The sequence below is a fragment of the Odontesthes bonariensis genome, chromosome 5 (genome assembly GCF_027942865.1).
Source record: "Odontesthes bonariensis isolate fOdoBon6 chromosome 5, fOdoBon6.hap1, whole genome shotgun sequence".
NCBI lineage: Eukaryota > Metazoa > Chordata > Actinopteri > Atheriniformes > Atherinopsidae > Odontesthes > Odontesthes bonariensis.
Window position 1 is genome coordinate 10,410,276 of NC_134510.1, and position 23,911 is coordinate 10,434,186.

Consider the following 23,911-nt stretch of genomic DNA (forward strand, 5'->3'; position numbering starts at 1 on the left):
ATCTATGAGTCTGAACAAACAGACAAATGGTCTAACATACAGCAATTCTGTGGGTCTATTGTCAAAAATTCTGCAACCCGAGAAAGGCCATGTTACAAAACACTGTGATAAAAAAAAAAAATCATTAGAAATTCTCTCTTACATAGTGTACAGAGCGGGTTCTATCAGTTTGATTGCCACTGCATGCCACATATCAATTTCAACACACTTAGTATTGTTCTACCGTAGGGCGTGTAAGAGGTTAGCGGGTTTTTTGCTCTTCTGTGTGTATCCCTCGGCAAATTCAGCAACCTTGCAATGTGACATTGTTGCCTATTAGCGGGTGTCACTCACTTCAAAATCCAGCAGTGCGTCGATCTGGCCCTGAAGGATGGGCATCCCTTTCAACAGCTTCTCTACCGACATGGTCCTCATCACTCCCTCAGCTCTGAGATGTAATGAGACACAAAGAAATAAAAGACATGAGAATCAACAGCGCTTCAAAGATGGTCAGAGATAATATATAAAAACACTGTGTCTCCTCTCTGTTCTGTTTTTATTTTGGTGTCTGTATTTTTTGTGTCTGTTTATGTAGTCAGAGGGATCTTCTGTCTGCCAGCCAACAGAGCTGTGCACTCAGTGAGGATGAGCTCTAACTCTCTGTACTCATATCATCACTCATTCTAAATCAACGCGCTCAATGCCGGTTTAAAGCCCATCCTACGTACAAACGTGACCCATGTAGGATGTGTGTTATTCAAGTAAGTAAGCTTGGTAAATGATGGGAAATCAATAATAATGCTGAAGTCATCCGTGAGAAATGGGGAACTGTACCCTTTCTTGACTCTGCCAAAGTCGAAAGACATCTGTCTGTAGGCGAAGGCCTTCTCGTTGAGATAGCGGCTGTAGCGTCTGATGAATGTGGACATGTCATAGCCTGAGGAGGACACACACAGAAACTGTGTATACACATGCGCAGTCCCATCGTCACCTCGGTGCAAAAAAGTATCCAAAAGCACAACGTTTTAAAGAGCACTCTCTATTGTCTCCCTGTCAGTAGCACACACAGTTGTTTTCTGAGTATGAAGTTAAGCTAAGAGATGTGAGCCTAGATTAGCGTAAAGATTGGTAAAAGAGAAAAACTCAATGAAACAGAATGCATGGCTTTGTCCAAAGTTTTAAAGAAAGTGTAAATGCTGACTGTTTTAATATGGGTTGAAAAAATAAAAATGATGAGATATGCTGCTATAAAGCGTTTTCCTCGTGCTTCCACTGATGGTAAACTAAATTAAGCCTGTAGTTTCAGATAAGAAACACCAGTTTCAGTCTTCAGTGGTTTCAGTCTTCATCCAGCCCCCAGCCAGTTAGCTTAGCTGTGTTTAAGCCTAAGAATATATAGCCTCAGTCAGACCAAAGGTAAAACACAAGCACTTTGAGAATTACTCAAATTAAATGGAAATGAAAAGGGAACATTTACAAAGATCAGTAAAAAGAGTACTTTAATAATTCGTTTTAATTCAGTTCATTGCTCACTCACATTGACTGTGTTTTACTTACTTGATTACTGGAAAAGGTCCAATTTAAAATGCAAAGCTTAGCTTTCTAAATTCTGCAGTCACTTACAGAAAGCAGGAAAAAAACATATCTGTGACAACAGGCTGTGATAACAGGCTGTGAACCCGGCGTTTATCCCCATGGGAGATGAGCTCATTTCCATGGAGATGGGTTTAATTAAAGGGAGCGAGGACTAGGAGCTGGAATTGGGGGTCGGTCAGGTTGGGTTCAACATTTAAGCTGGTTTTCTTGCTGTCTTAACATCTTACAATCTATGTCCCAAATGTTTAGAACAGCTCAAATTTAAATAGATTAGACAAGGACAAAGGAGTTAAAAAAAAAATAGTGGATTGATATAAAGGACACATTTACTGTCATACAGTTTGTGTAGCTGTCTCCTGCTCAAAAAACAAAGAAAGTATTGTACCACAGGTGGGGCATAAATAGGTTGTTTTATTTTGTTTTTTTTTTTGGGGTGGTTTTCAACCTTGGTAGAGGTATGCAACCTTGCACTGCACTTGTTTCGTGTATCACCACACACCATGAGAGCCCGTCTTGTCCAGAAAGTTGCTGAGGTTGAACAAGGTGTTTCTAGATGCCAGGAACTGGAGGAATTTCTGCAGGAGAGGACACAGGCACAGTGTTACATCACTCAGTTTTTATTGCTTCCTTTAATGGTTAAGCTAATATTCAAACATGTTGCTGGATTTTCTATGACGCCATTCAGCCCTCTAAAAGACCCTGGTGAACCTGTGGAGAAGATTAAAAGAAAATGTCATTTAATGACATACTTGAGTTTTCCCTCCAAGTGATTAGAGGTTTGTTTATAAGTGATTAATGAATAGAGCAATAATGGAGCAGTGATGTTGCCTTCATGAGTGGGAGAGTGTGAATACTAATATTAAACAGGATGTCCTTACTCCACCGCTGTTTCATGCAAGTGGTTGTGCACGATCTCCAGGTTCATTGTTTCCTGCAGCTTTTGTGTTATTTTAAAAGAAAAGCTCAGACACGGAACCAAATATCAGGCTTTTTTTTGTCAAATATATGCATATGAGTTTGTGTGTGTCAGGGCCTCAGTATGCTATTGTGAATCTTGGTAGTACAAGCACATTTTGCCCTTTCTCCGTGAGACCTGCTGCAATGACTACAAAGGTTAAGGCTGCTGTCTTCCTGTCACCAAGTCTCTTCTGCTTTCTATCAGGGCATGCTGCGAGAGAAATCCTCCAATCTGATGTTACCAGCAGAAAAAGGGAGACACAGGAGGTGAAAGGTCATTTCCCTATCAGCCGCAGTTATTGTCTCTCCATCTCCCTCATCAAATAGTCTTGTATCAGTATTTCTCCCTCGCTTTTGTGTCATCAGCAAATCAGCAGCAGCTTGGCCGATTTGACGGCCAATGAAAGAGCATCTGTGTATCTCTCCATTGTTGCCCACTCAGCGCCTTTGCCTTTTTTGTTCAGCTGTCATAACATCGACTGGGTCAGGAGTTGAGCACCAGGCAGGTCCCCTCGCTAATTCCATGACCCCCACTGAGCTAAAGTATTGATTTTGACTGGGATTAGGTTTTGTATGTGTGCAAGTGTTATGAGCATCCACAGCCGACAATGCAGAGAAGACTTTCAGATAAAGAAATGGAACTCTTCTCATTTCATGTCCTCCTTAGGAGAAGAGGACGGTCACACGGGAGGGCTGGGGTCCATCCCAGCTGCCACTGGGCGGTAAGGAGGGGACTCTCTGGGCAGGTTATGGCACTCCATTTGAGTGTGAAGGCTTTTCACACTTTCAGCTCCTCAAAGATACACTTATGCATGCTGCATTCAAGTGCTGCTACAAAAAAACGGGTCATCTGCACTTTCAGGGACTTCGTGTTATTTCAGGGTGGTAAATACTTCTTTTCTCTGAAGACAGAGGAGCTCATCGCTCCTATAAATTAGAACACATACATTTAAATGCATTTACCTTTGTAGGCAGTGGATTTTTAGATACAGGCTATCGAGGCAATATTACAGACTCCATTGGCCACTGGAAGACTATTAGGCTATCTCCAAGGTTTAGGATCATAATAGATGCGGATAGTTTTAAATCGCTGATGCAGGAGTAGGTGGGGATACAGAGTATGGAACCGATTCAAAACTTATTCACATACTGCAGAACACAACTGTCTTAACCATAATCATAGTATCACGATAAGTGATTTCAGTCCCTTCAGACTCAACATGGCCAAGTGAGCGGGGATCAAAACAAGCACCTGTGCACTTAAATGCATTTTCAATCCAGCACCAGGGTGCTATTGTGCAAGTATTTGTGTATCTATTTGTGTATTGAGGTCCTGGTCACAGACACAGCTAAAAAAGAAAAAATCTCCCTTTCCCTGAGTTCAGTTTCCCAACGCATGTGTTATGGTCTCACCTCATTGCCATGCACCATGAGGTGTTGTGTGGTGATCAGGGCTTTGAAGACCACCACCCAGCTGGCGTTGCCGGCCCTCTCTATCAGTGTGTCGGCCATCTGGGGAACGTTCACGTTGGTATCCTGGGTGGCCTGGATCAGGTCTGAGAAGCCCAGAGGAGAGGAGGAACAGGAGGTGAGTGATGCACATTAGCAGGGCGAGATACGCAGCACAGGTACAGACTGTGCTGAAAGCTTTCATTTCAGGTTATGACAATGCAATGGGCTGCGAGGGACATGGCAGGAGACAGATGGGTGACAAACAACAAACAGCACTGTGCTCCAATGAGTGTGATAACACTAAATGCAGACTTTGCAACAGTTCTCGCTCACTCTCGTGTTTTAACTTTCATCATGCGAACAGCCCTTACTAAATTATTAAAAGGCTTTTACTACAGTAGGATATAGTAACTTTTTTTTTTGGTGTATCATCAACTGATTACTATCATGACTTGATTTTTGCAGTCAAAAATCCATTCGGTGAGAAGCACAGTTATTATTCTGCATTATGCAGCTACTGCCTGGTGTGTGAGTCACTCTGGCTACTGCTTTGCTTTGTTTCCGCAGCCAGCCACTTATACCAGCACAGGCAGGCATAAGAAAGAGTGGAATATTCCACAGCAGAGAGACACACAGAAGGCACAAATAAAGAGGCGACTGAAATGAGAACGAGTCCCTAAGCACTGTGGATGACAGTCAAAGTGTCAAAGGAACACACTGATCCTTGTTCACAGGTCAGTAATATCAAACTAAACTGTCTGTACAGTTATGTCTATATTTCCAGGCAGTCATTTTGCTGTAAGTGAGAAATATATGTAAAAACAACTGTATGTATCACTCTGATCCAAGCCAAAAATTCAAATCATAAGCATCCCATTTAAAGTAGCACCAATAAGGATCAATAATAATGTGTAATGTAGGTTTTTTTCACAGTGACACACCCACAGTTCACCTGACTCCACGGAGCATTTTGGTGTCTTTCATCCCAAAAGTTTCCACAAACAAGCAGCGCTTTTCAAACCAGAGGCTCCATCAGTTCCAATCAACGGGCAAGAAAATCACATGGCTGATGAACACAGTGGATCGTTTACCAGCTACAGGGTCACACTTTTGCTCCTGGATGTGGAGGAAAACAAAACAGAGCTACGAAGAGAGAAAATACTGAGCTTCTGGGTCAAACTCCGTGTTCACGTCGGATAGCTGGTGCCACGCAGGTGATCGAGTGATAATATGTCAGCTGTACGGCTTCAACTGCTGTCTCCCAAGGGGCCATGACATGTCAATGCATATTCCAACTGTACGGAGTTAAAGACAACAAAGAACAAATTGCTTAAAATGGTTTGCTTGCACTTAATAAATGAGACAAATCTTTGGTTGAGTTTCCTTCTCTCGGCTCATCAGCATCTCAGAGATAACATTAGATGTCACATAGTTTTTAAAATGCTGCGGATATCTGCCAAATGTGTCACCCGACTTCATGTTCAAACCACTCTGCATTCACTGTACGCTGGAGGTGAGAAGTCAGGACTCTTTTCCTGTGCTATGGATTGCACTGCCTATCAGCAGTGGCATAATTCCCTTATGATAAAAATGAGATAATATGGCTCCACCCGATTTGTGTCAAACACTTTATATCCAGATTGAGATATGTCACATTTTTTTTGGTTTTTCCCAGTCGGAAGTTGGTAACTGGAAAAAAAAAAACACCTCATATAAGAAACAGTTCTTAAGATTAGTCTGTAAAAAACTTAAACAAGACAGTAAAATGGACTGAGAGTGAAGCCCGGGTTTATGGGGTGGATATAAGACAGAGGAAATACTGTGAGCGTTCTGACTGGAGTATAAACCTGCCCGATGGCCGTTATTCTGTAATGCTTTGTTTTAACAACCTGGGCCAGTTTAGTACATGACTCTGAAAGAGGAGAGGCTAACTTCATACCAGGAAACGAGTCAGTGTGAAGAAATATTTTACTGTATTTCTGAGGTATTTTGGCCAAAGCACGCCACAGAGCTCTCCATGATATCTCAGGAAATGGTGTCAACCTGTGAAATAAGGCCATAAAATATCTTCTCTACAAGCTTCAGTGACAGAAATCAGCAGAGCTGTCCCCCACCACAAAACTCGGGGTGTGAGGAGCTGGATAAACAGACGCGTGTGCAGAGGGACGGACGCAGAGGATACACGACCGGCGTCATTTCGGAAGCATTAATTCGACGAAACAGGAGACACTCAGCGACTTCTGTTGAGTCCTGAGATTCATTAAACCTGTCACATCATTGTGTGCACATTTACTGCCGGCACAGGAGAGGCAGCCGAGAGGCATCTATTGAACTTTCCTCCCAGGCTCGTTGTGGAATAAATCCACTCACACACAGCTCGTGTAACACATGGAACTGTCTGACAATGACAATAATAATAATAACCTGCAGAAATGAGCAAAAAGGTTTAGGAAACAAAACATCTCGCTTTAAGATAAAATGTAATACGAGCACGAACACGCTTTTAAAGTGATGGTAGAATGCGTTTCTGATCTGACACATAACAGTGCGTTGGTTTAATTCATATAAAAAGTGAATGAGGAGGGGGGGTACGTTTTACAGCTTTTTGGAAGGTTATATGTCCAAGGATTCTTGAGTCCAAGGATTCTTGAGTCACAAGAATTTAACCTAGATGCATTTTGACAGGCATTTGTTTACCCATCCTCCTCTAACATTAACATCCCACAGTGAGCAACATTCACAGCTAATTCCCTTATTAGAGCAGCAGTCTGTTCAATTCAATACCATCAGCAGAGTTTGCCCTTTTTTTTCCCCGTTTAGTTTCAGAGAATGATTTAAAACGGGAAGAGAGCTCAACTCGAGTCCAGTTTTACAGAATATTTGCTTACATTTTGGAAACTGAAATTGACGGATGCAGCGTGCTTCTGTGCATTGCATCTTCGCATTAACTTATTGATGATTTACTACCGAACCACTGAACCACTGAACCATGAAACTCTGTTCTCAGTGATTCGGTGAGATCCATAAAGCATCCTTCACACGATCAGAAACTTTCGCCTGGTAGACATGTAGCAACAGAGCTTCAGGTGATGCCTTTTTGGGGCAAAATTCAAATATTTTCAAACAGCCACATCTGTCTCTAAGGGACATCCCAGTGAGGAGCAGTTAACACATTTCCTGGACTTTCTCTGACATTTACCGATTCATTACCTGTTCTGGCAAATATGGTTTGTTTTACCATTAAAATAAAAACCTGTAAACCTGTGAAGTATCGGGGTAAAAACATGAATTTGGGTCACTTTGCCTTTGACGGTCATGCTTACAAGCCTGCTGGCTCTTCTGCTTCCTCCACCACGCTTTCATCCTTCAGTAATGATGGCTGTGCATTTCCTCTTCAATAGTAAGACAGCTGGCACGCACACACATAAACAAATATGGACGTGCTCACACACACACACAGCATGTAAAAGGATAATCCCTACGGGACTGATGAGTCAGCAGCCTGCATCATCCTACGCTTTTCATCTGTCTGTCTCTTTCTGTCTGTCTGTCCGTCTCACTCTCTGCACGTTTCTCTCCGTATTTCCCTTTACGAGGGTCAGAGACAAAAGCCAAAGCTACTACTTCTCCAGAAATAGTTGCCTCGTGAGCATAGGGCGCCTTTTGAAAGTTTTCACCCTTTTGGCATTTCTCCTGTTTTGCTGCCTGACTCATTTTTGCAGGGTCAGTACGACACGACACGACACGCCCACCGACCTGAAGGTGCAAAACATTCCAAGTTGTGAAACAAAACAGGGAAAAAAAATAGGCATGCATAAGGACAAAGTAGAACTTTTGTCTCGTCTCACTGCAGTAATTTCACCCATTTGCTTGGTGAGCTCAAATCATTTTCATTTTCTCTGTATAGGCCGTGGCTTTTTCCCGGCCACTGCTCCACAAAGCCCATCTCTGCAGTGTATGATTCACCTTTGACCCCTTCGGTACATCTCTGATTAATCCGCCTCTTGCCTGCTCTGTGAGTTTTGGTGGGCTGGCCTTACCAGGCAGGTAGGTGTGTGATGGTGCCATATTCTTTCAATTTTCTAACAATAGATTAAATGGTGCTCTGATGGATATCCAGAGTTTTCTGCATAGTTATTCCTAATTCAAGCCTAATCTGTATTCCTACAGCACCTTGCTCATCTGGCTTGCTTGGTGGTGCCCTTTCTTTAGCAGACGGAGGCCTTTCACAACAGCTGTTTCAAGTGATGAATGATGAGGATTCAAATGATTTCATTATGTAACTTCTGAAAGAGAGTGAAAGCACAAGGCCAGACTTAAATGAAAAATCTGCATAACAAAGGATGTGAATACATCTGGAAACAATGCTTTTCTATCTTTGGTTGCACAGGAGGTGAGGAATGAGGTACCGCAGCGGTAGTGTCATTTTTTATCAAGAGCTGACAAAAACTGAGCGTGACCCATCTTTCATGAACTCACACCTCGGTGAACGTGCTAGACTAAGAAAGATTAGTTTGTTTGAAAATGTGCAAGATGAAGGCAAACATGCAAAAGGACACAATCCTAATCAAGCAGCAAGAGGGGAAAATGGAGGGAGTCTCTGCTCTGATTGAGATGCTGAGCAACACTTCAGCAGGAGGCCCTGACTCACCGTCTCCTCCCCACCTTCCTGCTGAATTATTCGAATGCACGAGTGTGAGTAAGAAGGAGAGACACGGGAGACATAGGTGGAGTGCTAGCACACACAGATAGTCACGCTGACTAACAATTACCCTGTATTTGCACGTTTGGTTCCAAATCACATTTACTTCAGAATTCTGCAGAAGGAATCAGCTGCCCGACTGAATGCTCGATGCAGTGCTACAATAACGTGGCTCTGCAGCAAAGTCTGACACAGGCATCCTAATAACTGGCCGGGCCTTGCTCATAATCGAGATCCTTGGTGAAAAAAATTGCAGTCCCCAGGCCAGAACTTACTCTTCCCACCCAACAGTATGACAACACACACACACACACACACACACACACACACACAATTCCATCTGTTTTTACCTGCTGCGGCTGTACTTCTGCTTTGAAGGAAAAGGTCATTTGAATTCTATCTATTCTACTGCCAAATAGGAAAATAAGAAAAATAAAAATCCAAACAAACATATGATAACATAACAGAATAATACAAATATTTTTTGCTTGAGCATTTGCAAAGCAGGTTGCTATGCAGTGGAGCTGGACTCTGCATTCCAAGCGACGTGTTTGTGGCAGATCAGTGAGAATCTGCCAACATCGGCTTTTACATGTGACAAAATGAAACATTGGCAGTTTATCTCATCTTGTGTTCAGTATTTCTGTAAGTGCCTACCCTTCTCCCCACAGCTTCCCATGTGGTTCTGTGTAACAAGCTACAGTATCTATAGTATCTGCCGGAGCCTCAGTTGCCATCGGGCTGTAATGTAGCTCTCATGCAGATGAAGCAGAACTGCTAACAGCTAAGGGGCTCTATATGCTTGTTATAATGTGGACAATGGGACTATGTGACATTTATGTTGCAGCTTGACAGGAGGCTAACAGTCTGCCAGTTATTCAGCTGTTACACAAGGTTATTCATAGCATGAAGGTCATCACAGCCTCCACACTCTTGTACACGTTTATTATCTTTTCATACACACACTCATAAGTATTCATCAGTTTTCTTTCTATGTCTTATTACCGCAGCACCTGCAGAGTTTGTCACAGATGTGAGTTGTTCTCCGCCGTGTGTGCTTGTTAAAAGCTGAGATGGGAAACAGTAGCTTGAGAGAACATTATACAATCAATATTAGACTTCTGTTGCAAAGGCAGCTCTGAAGTAGGTGATGCACTGAGCTTACAATACTGTGCAAAGGGCTTCAGTCACTTCTTATTTCATCATATTAGGAGCTGGACTTTCTTTTAATCTGAGTGAATCTTGGTGTCTTGAACAGTAGTTCTCCAGTAGTTTCTCAAGGTCTGTCGAAGTTTTTCCTTTGAACATTGGCAGCTTTACATTCATTTTCAGTGCAGTCCTTCCTCCTGCCATTTTCAAAGGAAAGTGTTTTTTCTGTGTTTGCTTATCCAGTTAAAGGGAAAGTTCGCCTCTTTTGACATGAAGCTGTATGACATCAGATATTAGCAATATCATTTATGAACATCACATCGCTTGGCGCTATTTTCTCTCTACCTTCATATCAATGCGTTCAGCCACCTAGCGATAGCTGCACCTGTTACGGTGTTTACTGTTTACTTACTGCTAGGGGACTGCTGGGTCCGCTCTTCGGTCTGCACAGTTTACATAGCCCGCATTGATATGAAGGGAGGCAAAAATAGCGCCAAGCGATGTGAGGTCTGACTTTCTGGAGGGACGATTTTGTGATGCAAATGTATTACTCTTTTGAACGCATATTTTTTTGAGAAGCAAGACGCTTTATTTTTTAAACCCCAGCCAACTAGCCGGACTACCTTCGTCAACTCCAAAATGAGGCTGGAACTCGGCTCACAGAACGCAGCAGGGGGTAAGTCAATGTTCATAAATGATATTGCTAATATGCAGACATCCCAAGTCTCCCGGAACTTCCGGGAGTCTCCCTGATATTGATAGTTAATCACGGATGCCCGCGAGTCGGATAAAATATCCCGGATTTTAGACTTTTCGAGGGAGTTTATTTTTTTTTTTCAATCCGAGTGAGAGCATGCAGGCAACACAATAACACTCGTGCACCATGCGCGTTTGGACTGCGCAGGCACGAGAGAGTGAGGGCTGTGGGGAGGGGTGTGAAACCTGTGCGTATCTGTCCAAAGCGATGCTCTGTTCAACGAGCGTTCAAGGCGACTGCTTGTCAGAGGGCGCGCTGATTGGTTTAGTCAGCAAAATAAGCCAATAACGTTCGGTGTGGGAGGGCTTCGATTTACTCTCTGACAGTCACCTAAGTTACCACTCAAAACTGTGCATCCTGCCAAATGGCAGAGGGTGAATCCTCGAGTAAAAAAAAACGAAAATATAAGACTCATTTTACAGCAGAATATACTAAAGTATACCCATGTGTAGAGAAGGTGAAGAATGATGACACCGTGGCGAGGTGCACTGTATGTAATAGTGACTTCAGTATTGCCCACGGCGGACTTAATGACTGTAAAACATGGAGGTAGGTGAACGCGCCATCATCTGCATTTTATTTCTGTAGGTTAAATGCTAGGCCTATATGTCATAAAATGTTATAAAATAAAGCAAAACGTATGAAATACTTATTTAAAGTATCAATACACATTTAGTTACTAAATTGTGTAGGCCTATATCTAACTAGCAGCTACAGTATCTAACTATCTATATTCAGCCTGTCTAAGCCCCAAAATCCCCAATTTAATATGTTGATAAATAGGCAAAATTAGAGACCCCCAGAATCAAATAGGCACGGGGGGGGGGGGGGGGGGGGGGGGGGGGTTCGATAAGCATCTCCCTGAAATGAGTTTTTGGAACTTGGGATGTCTGTAATATGGGATGTCATACTTCATGTCAAAAAAGGCGAACTATCCCTTTAACACCAGTTAGGAATCACTAAAGCACAAAGCACCTAATTCAAAGAACAGACCAGTTTCTCTTGTGTGACCAGTGAAACTTGGCCAAGAACCAGTTCTAAATTCTATCTTCAGAAGCCTGTTGCAGATGCACTTTTGCTTTGCTGTGGCAACACATCTCCTGGAGTCATGAATCCAAATTTCCAATATTTGGTTCAAATCATTGTCAATATGCATGGCGGAGGCCGAGAGAGCTAGAGCAGGAGGGAGTGTCTACGAAAATCTGTAAAACACGGTGAATGTTGAGCCATATGTGTTGGTCTTGTCGAATTTGATGGAAATATCAACACAGAAAAGTTTTTCAGCATGACAAAGAGCCCAAACAGTCATGCGGTGAAAGCATACCTCCATAGAGAAACGCACGATGGAACACTTTCAGTCCTGAACTGGCCCCCCCAGAGCCCTGACCTGAACAGCAGAGTGGGATCATCTTGTCAGAGAACAAAACAAAAAAGCAGCCAACATCCAAAGGATTGCTCTGGATTGTCCTTCAAGAAGCTTTAAGGACTATCACTGAAGACTACTTGACAAGAAAGCTTGTCTAAGAGGGTTCAGGCTGTGTTGAAGAATAAAAGTGGTCATACCAAATATTGACTTTCAAGCTGGCTAGACTTGCTGTATTTCCATTTAAGTTTGCACATGTTTTAATAAATCGCTGCACATATTTGCCATTTTCCTAGCAATTCATGAAGAAATGAGGGACCTTTGTGCGTAAGACTTTAGCACAGTACTGTATACAGACTGAGAGCTTCTCACACTGCTGTGCCCTGCTGACCTACACGGGTCAGATAACTGCCACTGAACACCACATCAGGATAGCCCTCCACGCAGTGCCACACCCGACAACACTCAGCACGACTCCAGTTTCAACTCGCAGCCTGTAACGCATCAATAGCTGTAAGTGATATCAAAGCCACTGTGTGTGAGTAAAACAAGCCGAGCACGAATGCACCGCAGAACATGTAGAAGAACGTATGGAGGCCCGCTACACAACGCAGACTCACACGGTATCCTTTTTCCTGTTTTTTTTTAGAGATTAACTTTCTTTTTACAAATGAACAGACACCACTGGGGACGTGCCAAGGCGGTTTCCTAGGCAACAGGCTCTCGTATTTGCGGGATGCAGTAAAATTCCTTTGAAATCATCTTGACAGCAGCAAACAGAACGGGTCATGTAGCCAAAGCCAGATGTACGTGAGTCATACCAGCCCTAACACTGAATCCAGCACTGAATTCAGATGAATGCTGCACATTAAACGTCACGTCGCCTCCGTGCTGTGCATTTATGTGGTCCTCATTTCATCCATGTTTGACCGAACGACTAGTGAACATGAGGATTGGTTTATTTGGTACGTCCTCCCCGTGTGTACAAAATACGGAGGCACGTTGCATGGCTGATGCAGTGTTGAGCGACACATGAATGGACCACTAATGCGCGGTGTTTATTTTTAGCTCCTCTCACCCTAAAGCAACATACAGTGGGGGAGAAAAAAGTACCCAGAATGCACCGTGCCCAAGCGTAAAACAGCATCAACGTGGCGCGGCAGCCAAGCAAAGAGGGAGCCAATGGGATGCGGACACTGTGGTCATCACACACAGCCTCTCCTAAATTCTCCGATGCTGCATTGTTGGGCTGTAATAAGGATTCTGAACCCATTCTGTTGACAGGATGACAGGAACAAAGCCCGCTATTTTGGGCAGGATACAAGCACTTAGGGAAGAGAAGTAAGTCACAAGTTTAGGCTTTGTTATTCAGCGAGAAAGCAAACAAGTCAACAAGAAACTTTAACTTTATCCACAAACTGTCAGGATTTTAACACGTGCCGTTGTTCAGTCCGAGCGCTCAAGCGAAAGCTCTAATAAGGGTCTCAACTGCGTCTCCTCATCAGTACTGAAGAACGCATAATCTTATAGAATCAGGACAGGAAGATCTTAGTGTTTGGCGAGGACAAAAGGGTGATTGGGGCCACATACCCACCCCAAATGAGATTTACGCTGGCCGACTTTAAAGAGAAGCCAGCTGTATGTGATGTGAACCCTTCTTCCATGCAGATACGGAGCAATCAAAACATGCGCAGACAGACTTCAGCATAGCTTTTGGACACAACCTGCTCAGACAACATGCACATAACTGATAATCTGTTTATATATTTGCCTGTTTTAGAAGTTTACCGATCTATCTGAATGTGTTCGCACTATGAATGAATGATAACCGCTAAGAGAGCTAGTTACTACTACTACGTAAACCGCACAAGTTACTGCTATAGGGAATGCATTGTTTGGTGTGGTAACCCCTAATTTTTTCGACTGGTTTTATGCAACAGAAATATCATAATCAGAGTTCATAGAATAAATAATAAAATAATTATACTCTTCACACCTGTGAATGACTTTGGAACGCAGGACACAACTGCTGATTTGAGAAAGACTGCTGCAGCTTTTTCTTTGTGTAGAATTTTCTGAGTGTTGCTGGAGTTACACACCGTAGCTCATGAACAAATGAGAAAACAGCTACTGCAACTGTTGGGTCATTCAGGTTCTTCAAATGCTGCGCCGTGTCTAGCAAAAAGAGTAGCTCTAATAACATTACCTATTGTAAAAGGGCCATAATGGGTCATAATGGTAAAATGTTCAAATCAACCATGGCCAAGGCTTCAGCAAAAGTGGCAAACATATGTAAAAGTAATCCCTGTGAGGCAGAAGCTCAGACTTCTGACTGCTCTTGATTATTGGTTTTCAAGGTATTTTCCCAACTTGTGTGTTAGGCTGTCAGCTGTCAGCTTATCACAGATATTTGACAAGTGGAAACAGCTAAATTATCTCACAGGAAGTGGGTGGTGCATGGTGGGCTTACTTAAGTCGGCCAATCATATTAATGTGAATGTGGGCTTCGGTATAATTCTTTAAACCTTTAGTGGCGCAAAGGTACCTTTTACAAAGTTGTTTTTGTGTATTTGTATCAGGCAACATCTTGACGAGGTGTGCAAAATTAACCACAGCCTGTTTTATCAATGCACGTACACATTTATGAGTTACCTAAATGAACCTCTGACCGTTCTTAAAGGCTATGGTGAAAGCTGCCAGTCTAACCCAACTTCTGTTGGAGAGGCGGTAGAACTTGATAAATAATCTTTTGTGACCTAAATATTTCGATTTTGTCATCTTCCACCAGAAAAAAAAAAAAGGTATTGAGGAAATTTGCACTGCCCTGGGCAAAGGAATAGCCTAAATTCTGGGAGCTGTACAGCCGGGTTCACTGATGAATAATGTTGAAAATCAGAAACTAAAAATTCTCTGGAATATCATAACAAAATCTTACGGCACGACATGAAATAACAGATTTGAGGCAAAACTCAGCAGTCAGACAAGAGAAATGCCACAGTGGGAAACACTCGCCTCACTGCAAGATATGCTGCCAGGGTCCACATGTGCCCCTTTAATGTTTGAGCCACTGGAAAGGCTGTTATTTACCTGCATACCAGGACGAAGGTCTGTTTACCTGCATCCTGCACACAATATAGAGCTGGACTAACATGCTAATGTTTTTAGCCTCAGGCTAGCATGCTTAAGGGCATTACAACATATAAGGAACATCAGACAAAGAGCTGAGAGGCAGGAAAATTTGAACCATCTCAATCATCTGCTCAGATTTAAGAGTTTAATAGTACTGGAGATAATGGTGTGATGGCAGCCGTGTGATAGCAGCCGTGTGAACCGTCGTCGACTCAGCTCATTAATCTGGACACACACTGATGCTGGACAGTCTGCCTCCCACACACTGTTTGACTTTAGAGAGGCATTCTGAGGCTTTCAAAGATAACTGCCATAAGTGCAGGCCTGCAGCACATGCTGAGCTCTCTCAACGACCTCCTTTAATGTTCACTGCAACTCTCCTTTAGGAAAACTGTGTACTCAGGGAGTCAAGAGAGAAAGAAAGAGGAGCAGAGCGGGAGTAGAGATGGGGTGCGGGAGTCAGGATGAAGAAAAGGGAAACCACAGTCCAGACCAAGCACACACCAGTAATTTGTACAGTTGGGAATTAAACCGGTTTTAAACGCACGGTGTACTGATTGTTCAAAAGTAACCTTTTGCGAGATTGTTTTAAGGTTAGTCCATATGCAGAACATAAGAGCTCGCATATGGCTCTGGAGGAAGAAGATAATGACGAGGCTCATAAAGTAGCACCAATCAGTCTGAAAGATATCAAAGGTTAAAACCATGACATTACAAATGAGCCGGAAAATGGTTTGCACGCTTAAGAGAAACCCCTGTCAAACTGCATGAGAACTTCATTCTAAAAGTTACTCCCTCTAAATGATGAGGAGGAGAAAGTGTGAGGAAAAGCTTATGACCTTAACCATGTTTGACTCAAAGCCTGGACATGCATATTGGCCTGCTGAACTGGCACACTGGTTTATTCATGACTTCACAGCAGACAGATGCAACAGGAGGAATGTGAAAGGTATACAGGAGCAGTCTGTGCTCCCATTCAGCTAAAATAACCAGCCTCGCTGGAGGACATTTAATGATTCCACAGGACACTGAATCCAAATTCACAGCAAAGGAAAAAGTAAAGAAAAAGTCTCGCAATGAGTAGAATGTCCTTCCTCTGTGTCCTCTTTTGGGATAGCCCTATTCAATCTAGCTAATTCTTTTCAATTGAATGCCCTCCGACAGCAAAGAGCTGTCATATGTATAGGTGAAGTAAACGTCAAATGCGAGAGATTATAAGATTCCCAGAATGCTAACTGTGAAGCAGCATGGAAATATAAGCGGCAGCTATCAATTTCAGAGAAGATATCCACCCTCGTAATCATGACTCAACAAGCGGAGGTGCTGCAAAACATGTTAATTTGTACCAGTTTCACTTTTATTCTCCAGCCATGAAGAAGAAAAAAAAAAAGAATTGAAACTGCACTTCAATTTGAATATTTTGTCCCAGCTTGAAAATACCACACAGACTGTGTAGATCCTGATGAAGCCATTTTCCAGATTGATAGCTAAACATATTGTGTATCAAAATCCTATGTCCATGTATGGTTAATGAGGACAAAAAGGGTTTATATATTTTCTTTGGCAAAAGATGCTACAAGCTTGATGTTTTCAAGGGTTTCTACAGACCCCAGAAATACACGAGTAATTTGACCATTTTAAAAGGTATTCACTCTCGCTACGCTTCTTTTAAGCCGATCAAAGTAGCTAGCTTAGCATTATGTATAACAGAAGAACAAGCATATATTCATGCTCTATCTCAGCTACAGGAAAAAAAAAAAAAAAAAAAAGGGCTCTGTCCTGGACAACCTATGAATCATGAGTCATCAAATCCGAACGCATCTTTAATCCATTCTGAGTGCATTCACACCTGTAATCAGTGCTGTCTGCTTGTGATCAGATCACTCAGGAAGCATGTTTGCACCAGGTCTGAATAGCCCCGATAGGACCGTCATCAGACCCCCAACCTCCACCCCATCCTAATTCATTCCAGTAGGTTGTCTGTCTCTCAAATGTGGTTACACATTCGTGGTGACTCATGTCGTGATAACACCCTTGCAGCCAAGGAGGACTCAGCATGTTGTTTATGTTTCTCATAGCTCGCCGTCCTGCTTGCTCCCCCTCACCAACACACACACACACACACACACACACAGCAGGTAAGATATCCTGCTTCAGCCCTGAGCAGAGCAGAATCACATCTCTGAGTTAAAATAAACTGTTAATTGGAGTGACTAGATTCGGAGCAGCAGTGGAGATGGTGATAATTATTTCAGAAAATACAGGCAGAATCTGAGCCGCGACCCTTCATCAGTGAAGTGGCCATTGTGAGTAATGTGCAGCGAGTTGAATGTGAAGAGGAGAGAGCGGGGGACATGATGCCGTGGCACAGATTTTCTAAAACATAACCTTTAAATCAAGTCCTTTCCTGATACTCCTAGCTGCAGGAGGATTAAGATGTCCGTGCAACAGGAGCAGCATCAGATAAAGATGGAGACTATTAGGAGCAGAAGGAGTGGTGGCGCTTGTTGTTATCTTCATTTGGCCGACATTCAGTTCCTGTCTCAGCGGTGTTCTCGTCGTTTCCCTCTGCCCTGCAGACGCTCTGCATTTCCAAACACACCAAGAAAAAGTTGCCATTCATTCTAACCAAACCAGGAACGTGACGCGGCCCAGCATCACCGTCCTGCAGTCGTAGGGAAGTAAGGCAGAAAAAGTGAATGACAGCAGATGCATTTGCCTGATGTTGTGATAGCCACAAAGCCCAATCCATTCAGACGGACAAAAATCACTGCAGTATCTTGAATGCACCCATGATGAATTAATAGGATGAAATATGGAGATATTTCTCGACTCAGCTAAATATCTTTCAAATGTCAATATTTCTAACAATACAGTCTGACTCTCTTTCCACATAGCACCTGTACTTGTGTCCGACATTAATAGATCTTAATGATTTCAAATGTTCCCTGAAATGCGTTCCCTTTGTTCTGAGGAGTGGCACTCGACTCACAGCTGCATCTCCTCCCTTGCAGCATCCTGTTCCTGTTTCTCCACAAAAACGCTCACATGCACGTGGGCTAGGTCTAAAGATGATAGCCGAGGCTCGCGGCATACAGGCATCTTTTTGTGGATGTACACGCATGCACACACAAATGCAAAGGTGCTTACAGCAGTGCAAGCTTAACATATCAGGAACTGTCTGTCGGAGCACGCAGGTTCTTCGACAGTCTCCTGCAGCCGAAGCTCACATGTCCAGTCTGCAATGCATCTTTCAGGTCTTTAGAATAAATAACACATATGTCTGAAAGTTCTTGGCAACACACAAAACACTTGCTTTGAGTGACAGAGAGCGGTACGTTTTAGGGTGTAGAATGAAAAAGGTTGACTTCGGGACATATTATCCAAGACGCATGTCTGCTGAAATTCTCCTTCCAGAATAAATGCTGCCTTCTGCTTTTTTCCGCTTTTCTTTGGTCTATCTGTCTAAACCTTTACAACTGCAGCATGACTTGGCTGACTGTTTCTGTGACTGAGTGTTACTCGAACCAGACTGACACACATCTGGCTGTCAGCAGGGAGATTTTTAAACAGAGGAAACCATTCAAGGTGTTTTTCTTTTGGAAGGAAATGTTTGAGCGATAGACTGGGGGGTCGAATAAAGGTTCGTTACGACGTGTCGTGCATGTAATTGCTCTGATAATAGACAGGCCAACAACAGTATCTAATGGATGTCTCCAACAATCGGTGGAACACACTAAAAGCTATCTTTTAGTCATCTTAATCGATCGGTCACGTTTCAGGCGGACCGAGGAGGAGCTTTTATGGTTAGGAAGACAAAAGGTCGATATCTGGAGTGAAATAAAAATCTCATAAGGAGATAATCAGTCATTTGAATACAGCCAGCAACGTCAGTGTGCAAACTATAAGAATCATGGTGTATACACCCATCCAATTTGTATATCAGCCTAATCTAACTTAGTCTATCCCAAACAAGTCACTGGGCAAGAGAAGGGCTACACTTTGGACAGGCTTGCCCGTCCATCACAGAGACAAACAATCACCAAATAACCTAACATCCATGTTTTTGAACAGTGCCAGGAAGCTGGAGTACCCAGAGAGAGACCACTTCACACAATAAGGCCTCAGCTGGGATCTGAACCAGGAAACATCTTGTTCAAAGGCAACAGGACTAACCACCACACCACCATGCACCCTGGTATACAGGGTGTGATGACTCAATAGTGGTTAGAAGTCAAGCATGTAGATTTCAGACAGATGATTAAGGACATGCTGTGATTTTTTTACCATTCACCTGTGAAATAATACTATACATTGTAGTCTGGACACAACAAAACCATCGGGCTGATTTCTCCCGCTGTTTTTGAGTTGACTTGCTGCCATTTCTTCAGACTTCACACAGGCAAAAGTGGAATGTACGACAACACAATGGCTCTACTCATGTGGCGCAACCGTGTTGGTGCAACTGGGTCATCTGTGCTGAGCTGTTGCTCAGGAAATCACACAGACCTGAATTACTCGTCTGGGGTGACCTCTAAGTTAAAAGCATGTGCCTTAATCAGTGTCTTCTTCTGTGTTCCCAGCTATAAAAGCTATAAAATCCCAGCTGAAAGCCATTTCTTTTCTCATGTGTCTATGCATGAAATCTGCACGATATCTTTTCATTTATCTGGACTGTTGCTTGTTTTTAAATTCATTTAAATTATTTTATTTGTTTCTCTTTACATTTTTTTTTGTATTTTTAATGCTTCTTCCACTCCCTGCTGCGATGCTTTTATTTCATGGGAAGCACTTTGAACTGTTTGTACATGAAATGTGTTATACAAATAAATTTGATTTGATTTGATTTGAGACATGCTGCATTCATGTGCATCTGAAATAAAATCCTTCTAGAATCCAAATATTGTGGAAACCCTCGGAGGCTGACATACCTGGGCACTCCTTGTATTATGTCTACTGTCTAATACTTGTACATACTGTGCATTTTCACATTTCACTCAACTTGGAAGCTGAGCATGATTAGTGATTAATAAGACATGTGCCCCGACAGGAAATAAAGCCCCATTGAACCCTTTCCACAAAATGTGCACCCCTGCTTTCTTTTGAGCCTTTGATGGCCTTAGTGGCACTCCTCCTCCATCTTTTCACTCCCTTGTTTGGACATATCAATAAACCAACAAACTGCACCACTAAAAATATGTGACGCGTAGGAAATACCTATTTAAAATACCTCTCTCATATCAGGCAAGGCAAAAATCAGCTGTGTTTTTACATGTACAACACAACCTTCAACCTTTTTAAATTATGCATTCCCCATGCACCGGAGCCACATGGAGGGGTGACAGTCTCCACACAGCACGACTTACAGTAAGTATCTGGTTTAAGGCTTTGTGGCGTTCCTCCGACTCTATGGCACAAACGGGAAAAGAAGCTCCACTGTAATTAGGTAATGAGTTCTGTTTGGAAGCCTCACATGAAATTGGTCGCAGCGGATTCAAGGAGCATTGGCTTGAGTAAGTGTGTGTGTGTGTGTGTGTGTGTGTGTGTGTGTGTGTGTGTGCGTGCGTGCATATGAGCATATACTGCTGTATGAAACCAGTGAAGCACGTTGACACACAGTGGTGGCATGGAAGGGGGTGTGGGGGAGACACTGTGGTGCATGGCCTAGTTGTTCATGATAAGGTTAAAGATAGATAGATAGATAGATAGATAGATAGATAGATAGATAGATAGATAGATAGATAGATAGATAGATAGATAGATAGATAGATACTTACATTCCAGGTGCTTTTTCTTTGGGGCTGTTTGTTCATGTGTGGTGGCTTTACACACTGCCCGGGACACCTCGGATCCCGTCAGGCTGTACTGAGCCGCGGCGATGCGGTCCGTCAGCGTCTGCCCCGACATCTTCTATCCGCTGAGTCCTACCTCGACTACTAGGCGTCCAATATGGTCCTACCCCCCCACCACCACCACCACCACAGGCGGAAATGAGTGACCAGCCTCAGTAATCCCAGCTGCCCTCGAAAACACCACACAAACACAGCTCTCGAAAAGAGATGAGGGGACACTTTCCAAGGAGCTGCAGCTGATTTGATTGCATAACAACTGGAAGTGGCCGATTCCCACTCAGTGCCGTTGGATCCGCACGCGTTTCTGGAACAATCATGAACGGACTTTCTTGCCTGAGGGCCAGTGTCTTCACACAGTTGTAGTCTACAGGCGAAATGGGCGCAAGCATCCGACAGCAAAGCCCTATTCCAAGTCTTAAACGTGTGTTTTTCAGTTTATTGCAGAATCCTTTCTTACTGTAACGCCTTCCTGACAGAGCGTCCTCTCCGGATGATGCTCGTCGCTGCCTCCCCCTCCTCCCTGTCTTCCTCCCTCCAGCCTCCTGGTTAATCCTCACCACCAGCAGCAGCAGCCCGACAGTTCCTGGGTATCAGCGGGGCGTGCAGGGCAGCATCAGACCCTGACTGGCACCATCACCATCATCGCCCACCATCCAAAGCAGCGGTTTTATCCTCCTCCTCCAGCCCCCCTTTTGTGGCCTGTAAGCACGGGAGATGTGCACTTCCAGTTGGATGACGGTTTCTTCGGCGAATTTACGTCCTCTCACTTATTTAATTATTAACCTATTTATATTTCTCCGCACGCCCAGCCCCCTCCTCTGAGTCAGCTGACGCCGTGTTACCAACCCCGCTGCTGCGCGTATTACCGCGAGACCTGAGAGGAGACGAGAAAAACGGCTGTGGTTGGGGTGGGGGGGGCACGTGAAGACACGAGGGGTTCACGCGACTGCTCTACAGCCAAGCTTGATGCTTGTCATATAGCTGCCACGCTATGAAGGTCATATGAAGCCTGCAGCTTGTCTGACGGTGGTCGGTGGTCACGTGTCCTAACAAATGTAGAAACAGATAAATGAAATGAAGAATAACCCAGCCGCATCTGTCTCTGTCCATGGTGCTGATCCCCTCTGTTGTGGTGTGGACAAAGTAGGTTAGATATACTGATCTGCTGTGCTTGTGGCAGATATGAATATGAGATTCTTTGTTTCTGGGCATTTCTGTTTCATTCATCTCAGTACAGTGCAGAGGGAAGAACTGCACTTTATACACTGATCTTACGAAATGTAAGTAATATAACTCAGTTCCAACCAGTTTTGTCAGTTTGATTTGTAACGTGGTGCACTGGACTTTTGGTTAAAGAGCCTATTTAAAGACGAGAGAAGAAGTGAAAAGAAAGTGTCCTTTCAATTGTAACTTTTGTTCCATAAGTTCAACAACAACAATGATAATAATAATAATAATATTAGAAGTTCTTATGGTACTAAAAGGTCAGATAAAGAAGAACTTGAGAGGCATTAAAGAGCCTCAAGTCAATCGTAACCACTTAAAATCAATTCTAAAACATACAGTGAGCCAGTGTAAACGCAAAAAAATAAGATAAAAATCTTTTTGGGGGTTCTTGTTAAGAGTCTGGCAGCTGAGTTCTGTACTTTAATTTGGTCGAGCAAAGTGAAGAGGCTGTTGCAATAATGGAGGCATGATGAAAATGGCAACAATCCCTTTCTCGTTTATAAAATGATGCATGTACTATCTAAATCTTGAATCCAGAAGTGATCCATTTTCTCACTTGGAAAGTTTAACTCCAAAACAGGAGACTTCTCTCATTTGAAGATAAATCCATTTATAATATCCATGCATCATAGTCATCAGGTTTCTCGATGGAATATTTTCAAATTGGCTCTGTGCTGGGGACTGCTCTGGAGATCCTGGAGCTGATTGTGCAAAGAGGAATGTTGCATGAGCTGCTCAGCATATTGTACCGCACTGCACACGCCACATCATTTGATTCTGGGGACCAACAAAGTCATTCTACTCTTATTCGGTTCTGAAAACCCAATTCCAGAAAAGTAGAGGCTGTTTAAAAATGTAAAAAACACAATGTATTCACAGTAGAATGTAGAAATCATCCAATGTTTAAAGTGAGATATTTTATGGTTTCATGAAAAACATCTTTAAGTTGATTGTAGCTATACGTCTAAAAAAAAAAAAAAAAAGTTGGGATGGGGGCAACAAAAGGCTGCAACAAGGTGTTACTAAAAACAAACAGCTGGTGGGACATGTCACAACTAATCAGGTTAATTGGCAACTGTCATAAACATGATTGGACATTTAAAAAGAGCACTTTAGAGAGGAAGAGTCTCTGCAACAACAAAAAAAAACATGAGTGTAAACAAATTGTAGATATAAGAATAAATTTTCTCAATGTAGGATTGAGAATTGAATGTTTACATCGTCTACAGTAGATATCACCAAACAACTCCAAGAATCTGGAGACATCTCTGTGTGCGTGAGAGAGCTGAAAATCAATACTGGATGCCCGTATCCTCGAGCCCTCAGGCAGCATTGCATTTAAAAACAGGCCTGATTCCATCATAGAAATCACTGCATGGATTCAGAAACATCTCCAGAAATAACCATCGGAGAACACAGTTCACCGTGACATCAGCAAACGCAACCAAAGGAGAGGTCAAATGTGAACGTGATCCAGAACCACTGCCATCTTCTATGGGCTAAAGCTTATTTAAAATGGACAGCTTTCTTCTCCAAGATGTCCAGAAACGGGTCTCCTCAGTTTCCAGATGTTCAAAGATTGTTGTCACAGGAAGAAGGCATCCTAACCAGCGGTAAACAACTTTTTTCAGATGTGTTGCTGCCATCAAATTCAAGGTGAGGTAATATTTTTCATGAAAGGAAAGTAAAATGTCACACTTTCTTCATATATGTTTTCTATGTTCCACTGTAAGAAAAAAAAATGAGAA

At 42.9% G+C, this 23,911-nt stretch overlaps 1 protein-coding gene across 8 annotated transcripts in view; it reads right to left on the reverse strand.

Annotated features, from left to right (window-relative positions):
* The window catches only part of snap91a (synaptosome associated protein 91a), a 46,191-nt gene extending 24,474 nt beyond the window's left edge, over positions 1 to 21,717 (reverse strand). For 4 of the 8 annotated variants that reach the window (XM_075464894.1, XM_075464893.1, XM_075464892.1 and 1 more), the window contains exons 1-5: positions 20,862 to 21,717; positions 3,946 to 4,088; positions 2,075 to 2,150; positions 814 to 916; positions 334 to 427 (exon numbers count right to left, since the gene is read on the reverse strand). In XM_075464894.1, coding sequence (XP_075321009.1) covers positions 334 to 427; positions 814 to 916; positions 2,075 to 2,150; positions 3,946 to 4,088; positions 20,862 to 20,991 — 546 coding nt within the window. In that variant the 5' untranslated portion in view covers positions 20,992 to 21,717. The remainder of the gene's footprint in view (positions 1 to 333; positions 428 to 813; positions 917 to 2,074; positions 2,151 to 3,945; positions 4,089 to 20,861) is intronic. The other 4 variants (XM_075464899.1, XM_075464898.1, XM_075464897.1 and 1 more) reach the window with 1 other exon arrangement.
* Positions 21,718 to 23,911: the final 2,194 nt, after the last annotated feature.